The sequence below is a fragment of the Macaca thibetana genome, chromosome 5, assembly GCF_024542745.1.
Source record: "Macaca thibetana thibetana isolate TM-01 chromosome 5, ASM2454274v1, whole genome shotgun sequence".
Lineage (NCBI taxonomy): Eukaryota > Metazoa > Chordata > Mammalia > Primates > Cercopithecidae > Macaca > Macaca thibetana.
The window spans coordinates 101815756-101829622 of record NC_065582.1 but is presented as its reverse complement, the minus strand read 5'-3'; the positions used below and the strand labels follow the sequence as shown (position 1 = coordinate 101829622).

Genomic DNA, 13867 nt, shown 5'->3' with positions numbered 1-13867 from the left:
GATGTGACAGTGACAGGGTTGAGATGAGTTCTTTGGATAGTAGTTATACTTCAGGGAAAAGGGGTCCAGAGAGGGTGACATTTGATAAGAGAAAGGCAGAGACTATTTGCCACGTTGAAAGGGGCTTGACAGATTACGCTTTAGGCTTTGAAAGCTTTTGAAAACCTTAGGGAGTCATTTTTTTTTTTAAGTGATTACTTTGAAAAAGCTCATTTGCATATCTAAAACCTGGTTTTGGGGGAGCCCTTATGGGTCCCTTTAAGTGTCATTTAATATCATAACTGCTAATTTACTACAACAGGTGACCCTAGGCTAATTTAAACTAGATTGAAAGATTGAATAAAATATATTTTAATTCACTAGGAATCTTAGCCTTAAGGGTAGTTTGTGTATTTTACCCTCTCTGTGGGATGCTGGGCTATTAAACCAACAAGGTGTGGTCCACTTTCACAAGCATATTCACTTTCCTGCCTCCTTCGCCCCCCAGCAAAGGCCTCCAAGAACCTCCAAAACCTACCCCCTACCACAGCTCCTCCCCGACACACATGTCCACTTTCCGTCTGGCAGCCTTGGTCTCCCTGCTCGTTTTGGTGTTCTGATGACTCTCCACAAGACTTGCATTGTGCTGTCTCCCTCCTTTCAGCTCTGACCTGGGGTGGCCTTTATCAGTAGTTTTCCCTAACTACCCTGTATAAAAGAGTGATCTCTAGCCATCTTTTCTCTTTCATCCTTTTCCCTCCACAGGCTTGTTACCCATTGAGAAATGGTGTATTTTAGTTGTCTTCCTCCTCTAGACTAGCGGGGACATTTTTTGGCTCAGAGTTTTAACCATAGGGTCTAGGGCAGTGCCTGGCACATAGTAAGTGCTCAGAATAAATGCAGAAGGAAAGATATTACACGATAAACTTGATTGAATACCTATGCACAGTATTTAATAGACAGGATTTAAAGTATCTAGATTTTATTTCTAGTTGAAAGTATATAATTCTTGTACATTGTCATACTGATTTAATCTTACTGATTTAACTTCAGATTTTCCCTCATTTATACTCTTGTGATTTTTCTCATTTCCTTATTTGACATCAGATAATCTTCACTTCATCCATGGAGTTTAAATAATCTTTTATGACTCCAGCAACCATTTTTATCATATCAACCATTAACCTTTTTCACTAGAGTTAATCATGTAGAGTCGGTTTCCCCTCTATCTTGTTATCCCATAATTCCTGTGGAAAGTTTCTCCGTGAACTTGAATTCTGCCTTCTAACTATTGTCACCGTTTGGAGAGTTCCTGTTACATGTTGTGTCACAACTGCCGGACATCTGCCTTTTCACTTTTTCATCTATTCTTTGTTTAGCCTGCTTCGTAATTTGTAACCTCCCATCGTCTCTTAGAACGCATGGGCAGTCCTTATTTCTGCCATACATCAAAAAAGGAATCAGAGCCTGATTGCTTTGAAAATGCCAAGATTCTAGGGCCAGGCACGGCAGCTCACACCTGTAATCCCAACACTTTGGGAGACTGAGACGAGAGGACTGCTTGAGCCTGGGAGTTTGAGACCAGCCTGTGCATATAGTAAGACCTCGTCTCTACAAAAAAATTCTTAAAAAAATTGCCGAGCATGGTGGCACAAACCTGTAGTCCTAGCTACTCAGGAGGCTTAAGTGGGAGGGTCACTTGAACCTGGACGGCGCATAGGTTGCAGTGAGCCATAATGGTGCCACTGCACTCCAGCATGGGTGACAGAGTGAGACTTTGTCTCAAATTAAAAAAAAAAAAAAAAAAAATTCTGGGATTCTGGCTGTGCTCTGGAGCCCAGCCTCTTTCTCCTGCCTTGTGTGCCATTGCCCATCCTATCCCCGGATCAGTTTTAGATTTGTGAGATTCTGTAAGTTTACACATTCTCACATACTCGTTAGTGGTTCCTGAAAAGTGTTACTTTTCTTATTATTTTTAGCACACCTGATGCCATGGTTGTGACTTACTGATTTTAAATAACTGCTATGAGCTTGACTTCACTTGCTCTTTCTCAAAATGATCATAAGAAATGTTAAGCCAAGAAATAAGGCTATGTAAATACTTTTTGGATCTGAATTGAGATGTTACAAAATATTGGCAGTGAAAGCTTCGGGCAAGCCCAGTACTAAGAAATTGAAAAGAAATGGCGACTTTATGTCTTCACACAGTAGCAGTTGGGTTGACTCACTGCAGCATGCCTGCCAGAACCTGTATGTGGCTCTTTAAGCTTTGCTAGAACAGCTGCCTGAAAAATGCATTTGTACAAAGGGTTTTGAGAATTGTTTGTTACCTGTAAGCAAAAAGTTTACCTAACCAAATGTAAAATATGATTAAATCTACATGTAGTTTAAAGAGTTGCTTTACCTGAGCAATTTGGCTTCTTTTGAACATTATCAAAGTAGATAATACGGTTCTGTATGTTTTGAAATAACTGCCTTGACTTTGCGTTTGGAAATGAAATTTGTTATTTGACCAGTTAAAGTATATAAGATTTAAAGTTAGTTTATCTTCATAAGGGAAGCATAGCATATTGAGTTCCAATAGGAAAGTAGTTTTATTTTAAATCAAAGTCTTCCTCTTGGTGGGTTCTGGAACTTAGATTTAATTACATCAGTTGGGTTTTTTTTTTTTTTTTTTTTTGAGACGGAGTCTCGCTCTGTCACCCAGGCTGGAGTGCGGTGGCCGGATCTCAGCTCACTGCAAGCTCCGCCTCCCGGGTTCACGCCATTCTCCTGCCTCAGCCTCCCAAGTAGCTGGGACTATAGGCGCCCGCCACCTCGCCCGGCTAGTTTTTTGTATTTTTTAGTAGAGACGGGGTTTCACCGTGTTAGCCAGGATGGTCTCGATCTCCTGACCTCGTGATCCGCCCATCTCGGCCTCCCAAAGTGCTGGGATTACAGGCGTGAGCCACCGCGCCCGGCCTCAGTTGGGTTTTCTAATCATTGTGTCATCCATTGGCCAGAACAAGGGGATCTTGTATCAGATGGGATAGATTGCATCCCATCCCCAGCACGTGCCAGCTTCATGATCTTGGGCATGTCAGGTGGCTGTTTCCCTCATCCTTAGAATGTGAAGGGATGGTCAAAAGCCACCACACAGGATCGTAATATAGGCAGTGTCTGTTCTGATCACATAGTGGGCACAGCTACATGATACTATTACTTATTTAACAAAGGGGTCCTATTCAGCCTGCTTTTTTAGGATGCCTACCAGTTTCTAGACAGAATATAAAGGTGAAAATGATTTGATCCTAATTCAAGAAAACTTACAGATGAGAAAGAAAAAGCATATCCATTGAGCTTTCTGTTCTCTTGACCTAGGCTTTATTGCTATGGCTGAGACTGGGTCTAAGAGATTTGGATTCTCTTGCTGTGGGGACAGAGGTGCTCACCTAGGTGTGCTGTAGTTCATCTCCTCATTCTTCACATTCAAGGGCTGATTCTTCACATATAGTACGTCCTTGGCTTCAAATATAGTGTGTGGGACAGGCGGAGGACCTTAGCCTCTTAAATTTAAAAGGAATTTGAATTCCTTTAAAATTTGTCCTTATGCCTAAAAATCCTTCACCTGTCATCAAACTGTCTTCGGCTACATGGATTTTCTGTTTGAAAAAAAATCATAATGGTATTCATGATTAATTTTCTATATTAGCATAACTTAGTTAACAACTTGTAACTTAAAGTAGATGTCGTACATGTTTTTTAATCAAAAACTTTAGAAAAAATTTTTTCTTGTGCCATTTTCTCCTCCAGTAATAGCATGCTAGTTTATGTTGAGATACCCACCTCTGGTGATACAGTAAATCATGCTTTCTGAAATATTTTGTGGTTACTCTTGGCTGTGCCAGCAGACACTAGTAATACACAGATCTGCTGATTCTCATGTGAGATACATTTATTCTTTATCAAATAAATTATACTCACAAATTTTTATTAAGTAAAATACTTTATGTATAAATCCCAATACATCCCAAATGAGGGAGGAGAGATTTTGTTTGACCATGCTGGTTTATCACTTCTGAGTGTTTCTTTGGAGATAGCTTTTGCAATCTTCCTTCAGAGATCACAGTCCCTACTCTTTAGGTTCGGAACAGGTTTTATACCTGCAGGCCTATTTTGTTACTATCTATGTAATTCTCTGCAGGGAAAATTTTTAGAATCTGGGACAGCATTTTCATGGTACCTGTTTATCCTGAAGAGGAAGTGGAGCCAAAAGTCAGAACTTTCTCTAACTTTCTGACTTACTTTAGGAGAGTATATTCTTGGAATTTAGATGTTTAGTAGCTAGAAGAGAAAGTTACAGAATTTGTAATCCTGTGCTCAAAACAGGAAGTGTGGTCGGATTACATGATCATTGATGTTACAAGAATTAAGGCAAATCAGTTTTATTCAAAACAAACCTAGTAACTAAGAAAGAGGTCCATTTTTTGTTTTGTTGTGGTTGGTGGCTAATATTGAATACACTTCGCCAGATTTTTTTCTGGTTGTATTATACTTTACATTTATTTCAAAGATACTTCTTTTATCTTTTGTTTGTGTATATCCCAGCCAAGCCACCATTTAGCAATAAACCTGTTGAGTGACTTTTTCTTGTATACCATAATGTTGCTAACTGGCAAGTCCTATGACTGAAGGCTGTATTTTCTAGCCTTGAAAAAATATGAATTTAGCTGTGCACAGCGGCTCACGCCTGTAATTCCAGCAGTTTGGGAGGCTGAGGTGGGCAGACCACTTGAGCCCAGGTGCTCTAGACCAGCCTGAGCAGCATAGTAAGACCTCATCTCTACAAAAACACAAAAATTAGCCAGGCATGGTGGCATGCGCCTGTAGTCCCAACTATTCGGGAGGCTGAGGCAAAAGGGTTGCTTGAGCCCAGGAGGCGGAGGCTGCAGTAAGCCAAGACCACACCTGGGTAACAGAGTGAGACCCTGTCTCAAAAAGAAATAAAAATATGAATTTAGCTTCTGTTAGATAAATATTGTGCAAGTCCTACATTTACAAGTTGCTGACAGTTTTCATTTTATTTAGAAACTTATCCCAGTATGTTTTTAGTGCATTTATGAAAGTTGTTTCTTGGCAGAGTTACCACCTCATGTAGGCGGTCATTTACAAAACAGCCAAGTTTTATTCATTTTCATTAGAAAATATAGTGATTTTTACCAGGATTTCCGAAGTAACCACGCCTGCTTTCTTCAGTGGTGGATAGTGGCTTTGCAGTAAAAATTGGTGGTCAGATTTTTGAATAGGTATTTTTGGAAATACTGAAGGATTTTAACCTCTAATAATTTGCTTTTTGGAGCATTGGTAATGCTCCAGCAGATTATTTTTTCCTTTTCAGTTTTACTTACAACATTTCCTCAAATAGCCATGTTCATAAAATTTGGGGGAAAAGGAAGAGAGGAAGCAATTACTGATTCATCCCTGTGATATCTGGCTATTTCCATGGAAGAAGGTTAAGGGTAGGGGAGTTTTTAAAATTTGACAACACATGTAAAGATTGGAAAATGTTTGCTTTTTACTATTTAGGTTCACGATAAGCCAGAATGCCTACAGATACGTTAATCCAAGTTTGAGGAAATGGATTTTTTTTTTCCCCACTGAAACAATAGCAATAAGGTTAAACATAATCTGTAGACAATTGCGTTTGTATTACTGTTCCCATTGATCAGTGTTCACATAGGCAAAAAAGAATAATTTATTACATGTGAAAAATAAAGCTCACTATTAATAATGTCCTTTGGACAGAAATGTAAAGTAACTGCACTGTTGGGTGATATTTGCCTTGATAGCGTCATACATCTTACTGTGTATTTAATTCTGATGTTGAACTTTTTATGTACCTGGCACTGTTCTGAGTGCTTTACAAATATTCATTCAACTTTAATTCATTTAATGGCTAATTAATTCAGTTAGAGCTTTTGGAAGAAAGTAATTGAGTGTATTATGTATCCCCCCCACCCACCCCATTTGTTTTGTTTGCGTGGACCCTGACCTCACTGATTAGGAGTGGAGGACTTTAGTCTCAGGGCTCGCAATGAATCCTTGTCTTGTGGTAGTTCTGCTTCAATGTTTGTAACATGTGAAAGAGTCTGTCTTGAGATGGTGAGAGGCTTGCACTTAACTGGTTTCTGTGTTATAATTATATAATTTAATTGTATTCGTACATTGTAATTGTATAATTGTAAAACTTACATTTTTTGGAAATTACAGCCTTTAATAAATAAAACGTATACATGTCCTCTCTCTCTTTTGTTTAATTAGGCATATTTTCTATTTACATGCTAGAAAAGTTGTTAGAAATCATTTCACATTCATTCTTCTCTGTGTCCCTGCCCTTTCCAGCATGCTCGAAGACGACCTTCAGCTCAGTGACAGTGAGGACAGTGACGGTGAACAAGTAAGTGTTGCACAGCCTGTAATACCAGGAGTCCTTTTAAATCCATCTAACAGATCTGAGCTGCTTGTTCTAACCTGTTTTTTGTTCTTTTCCTGTTCCTTCTTCCCCTTATTGTGAATGCCTAGACCCCAGAGAAGCCTCCCTCCTCATCTGCACCTCCAAGGTACTGTGTGGGTTTCTCCCCATCTGTACAGAATGTTTGCAATTTTTTAACCAAATGGGAAAAATAAAGCCTTATTTAGTACTTCCACAGTTTTTTCATGGGAAGAAGCTGAAGGATCACAGTAAAAGGAAAGTACCTGTTTAATATTTTGGAAGCTTAAATCAGCCATAAGGAGGTTGTTAACCCTATAGAAGCGAGAGCCCCACACTGATCTACATCATCAGTATAGATGTTAAAGATTTTTAAGAGTTTACAGGTTGGGCGTGCTAGCTCACGCCTGTAATCCCAGCACTTTGGGAGGCCGAGGTGGGCAGATCACTTGAGGTCAGGAGTTCGAGACCAGCCTGGACAACATGGTGAAACCCTGTCTCTACTAAAAATACAAAAATTAGCCAGGCATGGTGGCATGTGCCTGTAGTCCCAGCTATTCAGGAGGTTGAGGCAGGAGAATCGCTTGAACCCAAGAGATGGAGGTTGCAGTGAGCTGAAGTCGCGCCACCGCACTCCAGCCTGGGTGACAGAGCGAGACTCTGTCTCAAAGAAAGGAGTTTACACACAAGCTTAAAATACAATTTATCATCAGTGTTAGGTAATCAATATTTGAAAAGTTAAACTGACAAGCCCAGTGTTTTAATGGAGGTAACAGATTTGCTGTTTTCAATAAAGCTCAATTATTTCCAGAACTTCTTTTCCATTATGGTTGTTTTCTTAGTTACATGAATTTTCATACTGTTTCAGCTGCTTTTCAAAATGACCAGCAGTACATTTCAGTGTGATGGGAAACGGAACAAGCCAGCCATATTTTAGGAAATGTGATGATTTAATTTTTGAAAATATGAACTATTTGAACTACTTTTATAATATTTTCCTCTGATATGCCAGATACCTGTCTTTTATGGACAAAGTTTACTCCCTTGAGATGTGCTCATCCACTCAGAGACGAGATTAGTGATAAAATCTTGTCCATTATGTAGGGGATGTTACAGTTAATGTGGAGGAAGCCCATGTAATTATGTGCACTCTTACAGATTCATAAGGTTTGCTTGATTATGTCTTATTTTGTTCAGTAATTTCTGGTGGGTTATGATGACTCATAAAACATGACAAGGTAGCCTAACTTCTAAAAGTGAAGGAAAAGGAAAAAGAAGAGACCAAGCAGGGGTACAGATTTGAGGCAGGAGTAACATTGAGAGTGTAGCCCCTTTTGCTCATCACTGGCTCATGCTCTTCAGCTGCCAGTGGAGATAGGGCCACAGACTGGGTACAGCATTTCTGTGAGGAAATTATATAGTGGTATCGTGTGTGCTTTAAAATTACTTCAACTAGTGATTTTGTTATTGTTTAATACTTTTTATTCTAGTATGTTATTTACGAATCTATTTTGAAAACATTTTAGGTGGATTTGGAATCTGTCCAGATTTTAGTTAATGACTTATTGCTTTAATTAATACCATCTAGGGTGAAGCTTTAAGATTATATATGCTTTGAAATTCTATGTGTGTCTAGCATTGTGATCAATGTGTTTTCTCACTAACTTAGATTTATTGCCCCATTCTTAAAACTTGGAGTAGATAATCTCTCCTTTGGCTGATATTTGGGGATGATCCCTAAATCACTTTTGTAGTTCTGCCAGGAAGTGTGAATGGTTGTTTACTTTTGAGTTCATCTTGCAAAGGAACACCATTTATATTTAGTGGTCTTTGGCTACCACCCAGTTCTTGTATAGAGAATATAGGGAGATTTTAACTTACTGGCTTTTCTTATAGAAATTAATTGGATTTGGTTATGTGTAGCAGAGACCAGCAAACTTAAAGGATCAGATAGTAAATATTTTAGGCTTTGTGGGCCGTATATGTCTCTGTTGCAACTGTTCAAATCTGCCATTGCAGCATAAAAGCAGACATAGTACATTAAAGAAATGGGTATGGGTGTCTTCCAATAAGACTTTATTTAGAAAAGCAGGCAGCCAGCCTAGGCTATGGTTTACCAACCCTTCATATGAAGCACCCAGCATCTAACTTAAATTTTGGATCGCTTGAAATATTCTTCAGGAGTAAAATTTCACAGGCTTGTCTTTTATGCATTTATCTGGTGAACAGTTTTCAGAGGTTTTTGCTTTTCTATTAAACTACTTTGGGCCTCTCTCAGTTGGATGATGTGATAGTTTAGCAGTGTATCTAATACCAAGACCCTTCCTTTTGAGTAGCAGAAAAATGGGCAAGGGAGAAGGAAGAAATCCACCTTGCATCGTGCCTTCTAATTTTATCTTTTGGTTGCTTTGCAGTGCTCCACAGTCCCTTCCAGAACCGGTGGCATCAGCACATTCCAGCAGTGCAGAGTCAGAAAGCACCAGTGACTCAGACAGTTCCTCAGACTCGGAGAGCGAGAGCAGTTCAAGTGACAGCGAAGAAAATGAGCCCCTAGAAACCCCGGCTCCGGAGGTACCGTGTCCCCCCTCGAGATGGCCACCTTAAATGGCAGCATCCTGCCCTTTGAAGCTAGAGTCTGTGCTGTGGGCCAGGACTGACCATGAGACTGAGTCGTTCTGTGCCATGGGGCAGTGCTTTCCTGCTCCTGCGCTGTCTAGAGCCATCTGTTTCTATTTATTTGCTTCTTACCAAATATTTAGTGAAGGAGAGTTGGAAGAGAGGTCTTCTCCCCCCTGTTGAAAATGATAGGCCTTCTCTGTCATTGCTAGTGGTGTTTTGAAGATCAACTCATTAAGACTGTTTGCACACCATTTTCTTTTCCCTTCTTTAAAAAGAAAACTTGGTTTCAGTAGGCTGCTATTTTAGTATTAATGAGAATTCTTTTTGAAATTTTAGAAATGCATGAATTAAGGAAAGCAAAAGGAGACCGCCTGATTTAGCAAAGGGCAGGAATGTGAACTAGAAATAAGTCATCAGGAGTTCTATTTTCGAATCACTAAAAGCCATGCGTTAAATTGATGGCAAAGTGATTTTGTCAGGGTTCTGTTTCTTGCTCCCTTCTGCCCCATGTAAAACAGGGATGATGGTGTTTGCTTGTTACCCACCCTCAGGAGAATGTTGTAAAGATAAACTGATAAGACTGAAAATCTTAAGCACTAAATAAATATAGAGGGTTTATGCTATTTACTGGATTGTGGAGCCCAAGAAATTGTTAGTAACATCTAACAGGGTTGCCAGATAACCTCAAAATTTGGGTAGCATTGTAAAAATTATGGTGGGGAAAGAATTTAATGAAAAGGGAAGGCATTCTTTTCTTTTTGGTGAATGAGACCAGCCCACATCGAGAAAATTATTCCAGATATTTAATATGGAAATGCCAGGAAATGAAGCTTTCTAATTAGGAAAGCATTAAAAAGCCTTCTGTATTTGTCTCTGTTTAGAAAGCAAAGCAGTTCCAGTGGGGCATTAACTGAATACATCTGGAGCTGATATAGGGAGATTTAAGGGTCTTGTCTGAGGGTGAGGGAGGCTGAGAAAATAACTGGCTGTCATTTTCTGTTAGATGCGAATCTATGTCTGGCGCAGAAAATAAGAGTTTGATATGTTTTGGAGTGGACAGACATGCATCAGTATTAACTGCACTTGAAGTGCCTTTCAGATTTAGAAACTACACTGTGTGTTTCTGGGGCTCTTTGTTTCCTTATATGATACTAATTGCTATTGAAATAATTTTTCTTTGCCTCAGGGAAAAGGATACTGAATATGCTGTGCAGACAAATTGTGCGATGTTCACTGTTAACGTTTATAAGATCTTTGCTTTGTGTTTCACCTTATTCTTAAGAAAAATCTTCATGCTAGTTAGATTACTGACATCAAAAAGATAATTAAATAACATTTAATTAAAATGGAAATGGTACAGATTTGGCTGAATAATTGAAACTTGATAGAAAGTCTGGTATTTGTAGTAATGAGACATAGATATATTTTATTGCTTGAGAAGTTACTGGAATAGAGTGAAACCTCTTAGGTGTAAAATAAATGGTCCCCTCCTTCCTTATCTTTTAAAATCACTTTACTAAAAAGGGCTAGTATTGGTATGTATTGCAGATCCGTGGACAGTACGTGTTATGTACTGAGGCTCATCCTCCTGGGAATATTTTATCTTTGTTTACATTTTAAATTTTGAATTTTTCCTAAAGTATTTAACTACATGTCTTTCCTTTTACAGTAAATATCTGCATTATTATAAATCTCTGGTGTTATTTGGGAGTAACATAAATTCCATAATAGGCTGTACATACAGATATTAATGAGAATTCTTTTTCATTAATATTCCATAATCAGTACTGTACATTATGCAGTTTTCAGTTTCTCACTCTTTTATGTCTTTTAATTTTTTGGGTATGTAGTAGGTGTATATATGGGTGCGTGAGATATTTTGATACAGCCATATAATACATAATAATCACATCAGAGTAAGTGGGGTACCCATCACCTCAAGCATTTAAAAAACATTTTGCACTCATATTCCCCGTAGCTATGTAGTGTTACTAAAAGAATAAATCTATATTGTGCATAGCTCAGAACTTCTTAATTCAAAATCATAATTCATTCTAAAGTATACTAACTTTTGCCAATTTATTAAAACACCTAATAAAAAATAATTATATCCTTTTTTTCCTACTTCCAATTTGCAGTATTTGGGTTGCACCGGCACTGGGAGAGCAGATTGGGGGTGGGGTGAGGAGAGGCAGAGAAAGAAATGAAAGTCCAGACCTTGATCCTCTAAACAAAGATAAAATGTTCCCAGGATATTTGAAAGTCTAAAACCTTGGCACTTTTATCTACTTAAACTTTATTTTTAAAAATGTTTTATTTTCATTTTTATTTATTTATTTTTATTGAGACAGAGTCTCACTCTGTCGCCCAGGCTGGAGTGCAGTGGTGTGATCTTGGCTCACTGCAAGCTCCGCCTCCTGGGTTCAAGTAATTCTCCTGCCTCAGGCTCCTGAGTAGCTGGGACTACAGGTACGTGCCACCACGTCTGGCTAATTTTTGTATTTTTAGTAGAGATGGGGTCTCACCATGTTGGCCAGGCTGGTCTCGAACTCCTGACCTCAAGTGATCCACCCACCTCAGCCTCCCAAAGTGCTGGGATTACAGGCGTGAGCCACAGCGCCCAGCCTAAAAAATATTTTAAATCAATCCCTTATGAAAACATTTTTTCCATCTCAATACCCAAATAATATATCAAAGAAATTGTATCCATTTCACAACTTAATATTGGGTATACAGGATTGCCCCTACCTCTTCCCCTTGTCTGGCACAACTACTCAATTTTACCCTCAAATTGGGACATAGGCCTTCCTTCAGAACGTTTTAGGACTGTAATGGAAGAATATATTTTATTTCTGTAACCAGGACATTCTTAGGGACTACTAAATGTATCTCAGTACTATACTGTTCTGAGGGTTGGGGGGAAACCAGATGTTATTTATACCAGGAATGACTTCCCTTTTGGGTTCACACTTAAATTGTCTTCTAAAGAGCATGCCAGGGATTGGGGTGCAGTTGTAAGTATAGCCAGCGGGTGAGGTATGTCCATACCTTTCCTGAGGAAGGGTGTGAAGGCTTCGTGCCTGTTGTGATTGGCAAGTGATGTCTCTCACTACCTTGTCCCATCAGTTAACCATTTATGTAACCACACCCTGAAGTCTCTGCAGGAAATCATGTTTGACAAGTGGGCATTGTGTGCTAATCTTCTCTCTACTCTTAACCATTCTGCCTTCTTAGAATGTTGAATACAGATTTAGATGTGACAAAATGCCTGCCACTTAGTAGTAGTTTCCTTATTCCCTCCCTCTCTGCCCTTAAATTCAGATGACAGCATGGGTATACAGTTAACATAAGCGAAGGAAGCCATAAGGAAGATAATGTTATCATAAGCAGCAGTATGAGGTAAACAGAAAGAAAAAAGGAATTATGCAGTCATCTTACTGTCCAAAGAATGTTCTTGCCTGGTTTTTTAAGTTTCTTAGTTCTGTTCCATTAGTCACACCAAACCCGAACTGTCTACCTGATCATTTTATTACCTAACCTTTTCCTGGCCAAAAAGCCTTTATGTCATAGCCACGTATTTTGCATCATTAGATTTCCATGTTTTATGAAGTAGAATTATTTGGGATGTTCCACTCGGAAAAATTGTCAGCAGTCTTTCTTCCCCTTAAAACTTTTCCACCTACTGGAGTGTTCTCCTTATCTATAATCTAAGCAAATAAATCTGAAGTGGGATGTCTTTCAGCTAATTTTCTGGTGCGTTATGTATATGACTGACTTCTACAAACCACCTCCCAGAGTGGATCTTTAAAGAAATTAGTATTTTTCTTAAGATAAGGACGTAAGGACAGCGATGTGTTCTCTTTAAAATAAATGTAACTATCACTCACTCTGTTAGACACTAATGTTTTTCTATATGATATGAAATTCATGGGTATAGTAATCCACCTGGCGGAATACTCATATATCTCATGCACCCACTATGTGCAAGATAGAGTAGTGGAACTTGGAGACACAAGAGTCTCTGTCATTCTTTTAATAAGGTGTAATAGCTGAGCTGGAGAGACGTGGTGGGATGCAACAGCAGTTAATTTATCGACAAAGGTTGAACTAACAGTTAAGATAACAAGCCAGGAACCTCTGTTTTTATGCCACGCAATTGTACATTCTCATTGCCCCTGACTGTATGCCTCCCTTTGTATCTTAGAAACATAGGTGCTATTTCAGACCAGGTTGCTTGTAATGAGAGATTTGATGTATGACTTGTTTTTTTTTTTTTTTTTTTTTTGGGGGGGACCGAGGTGTCACTCTGTTACCCAAGTTGGAGTGCACATGGCTCACTGCGGTCTCAAACTCCTGGGCTCGAGCAATCCCCGCCTTAGCCTTCTGAGTAGCTGGGACCACAGGCATGTGCCACCTCTCCTGGCTAATTTTTTACTTTTTTGTATCAATGAGGTATTGCTATGTTGCCCAGGCTGGACTTGAACTCCTGGGCTTAAAGAATTGTCCTGTGTTGGCCTTCCAAAGCTGAGATTATAGGCGTGAACCACCGTGTTGGTCCAATGTTTGACTTTTCAAGAGTTCACATGGGATTAAATGCTTGGCTAATGTGACCCAGCTGACTTCTTATCAAGGTGTAAAAATTGCAAATCAGTATATACTATATGTGATGTGATAACTTTGTCACATATAAATGTTTACTACATAATGTTTTTAAGTAAAAGAGAGAAATGGGCCTGTTACTCTAGTGCTTTGGAAGACTGAGGCAGGAAGATCACTGGCGGCCAGAAGTTTGAGGCTGCA

The 13867-nt window shown here is 39.0% G+C and overlaps 2 protein-coding genes across 7 annotated transcripts in view; both read left to right on the top strand.

Annotated features, from left to right (window-relative positions):
* SPP1 (secreted phosphoprotein 1) overlaps window positions 1-13867 on the top strand; it is an 899378-nt gene that overhangs the window by 32413 nt on the left and 853098 nt on the right. The gene's annotated exons all lie outside the window — the stretch shown is intronic.
* AFF1 (ALF transcription elongation factor 1) overlaps window positions 1-13867 on the top strand; it is a 207353-nt gene that overhangs the window by 165748 nt on the left and 27738 nt on the right. For all 6 annotated transcript variants that reach the window (XM_050790410.1, XM_050790409.1, XM_050790413.1 and 3 more), the window contains 3 exons: window positions 6361-6415; window positions 6541-6578; window positions 8863-9019. In XM_050790410.1, the coding sequence (XP_050646367.1) occupies window positions 6361-6415; window positions 6541-6578; window positions 8863-9019 (250 nt within the window). The remainder of the gene's footprint in view (window positions 1-6360; window positions 6416-6540; window positions 6579-8862; window positions 9020-13867) is intronic.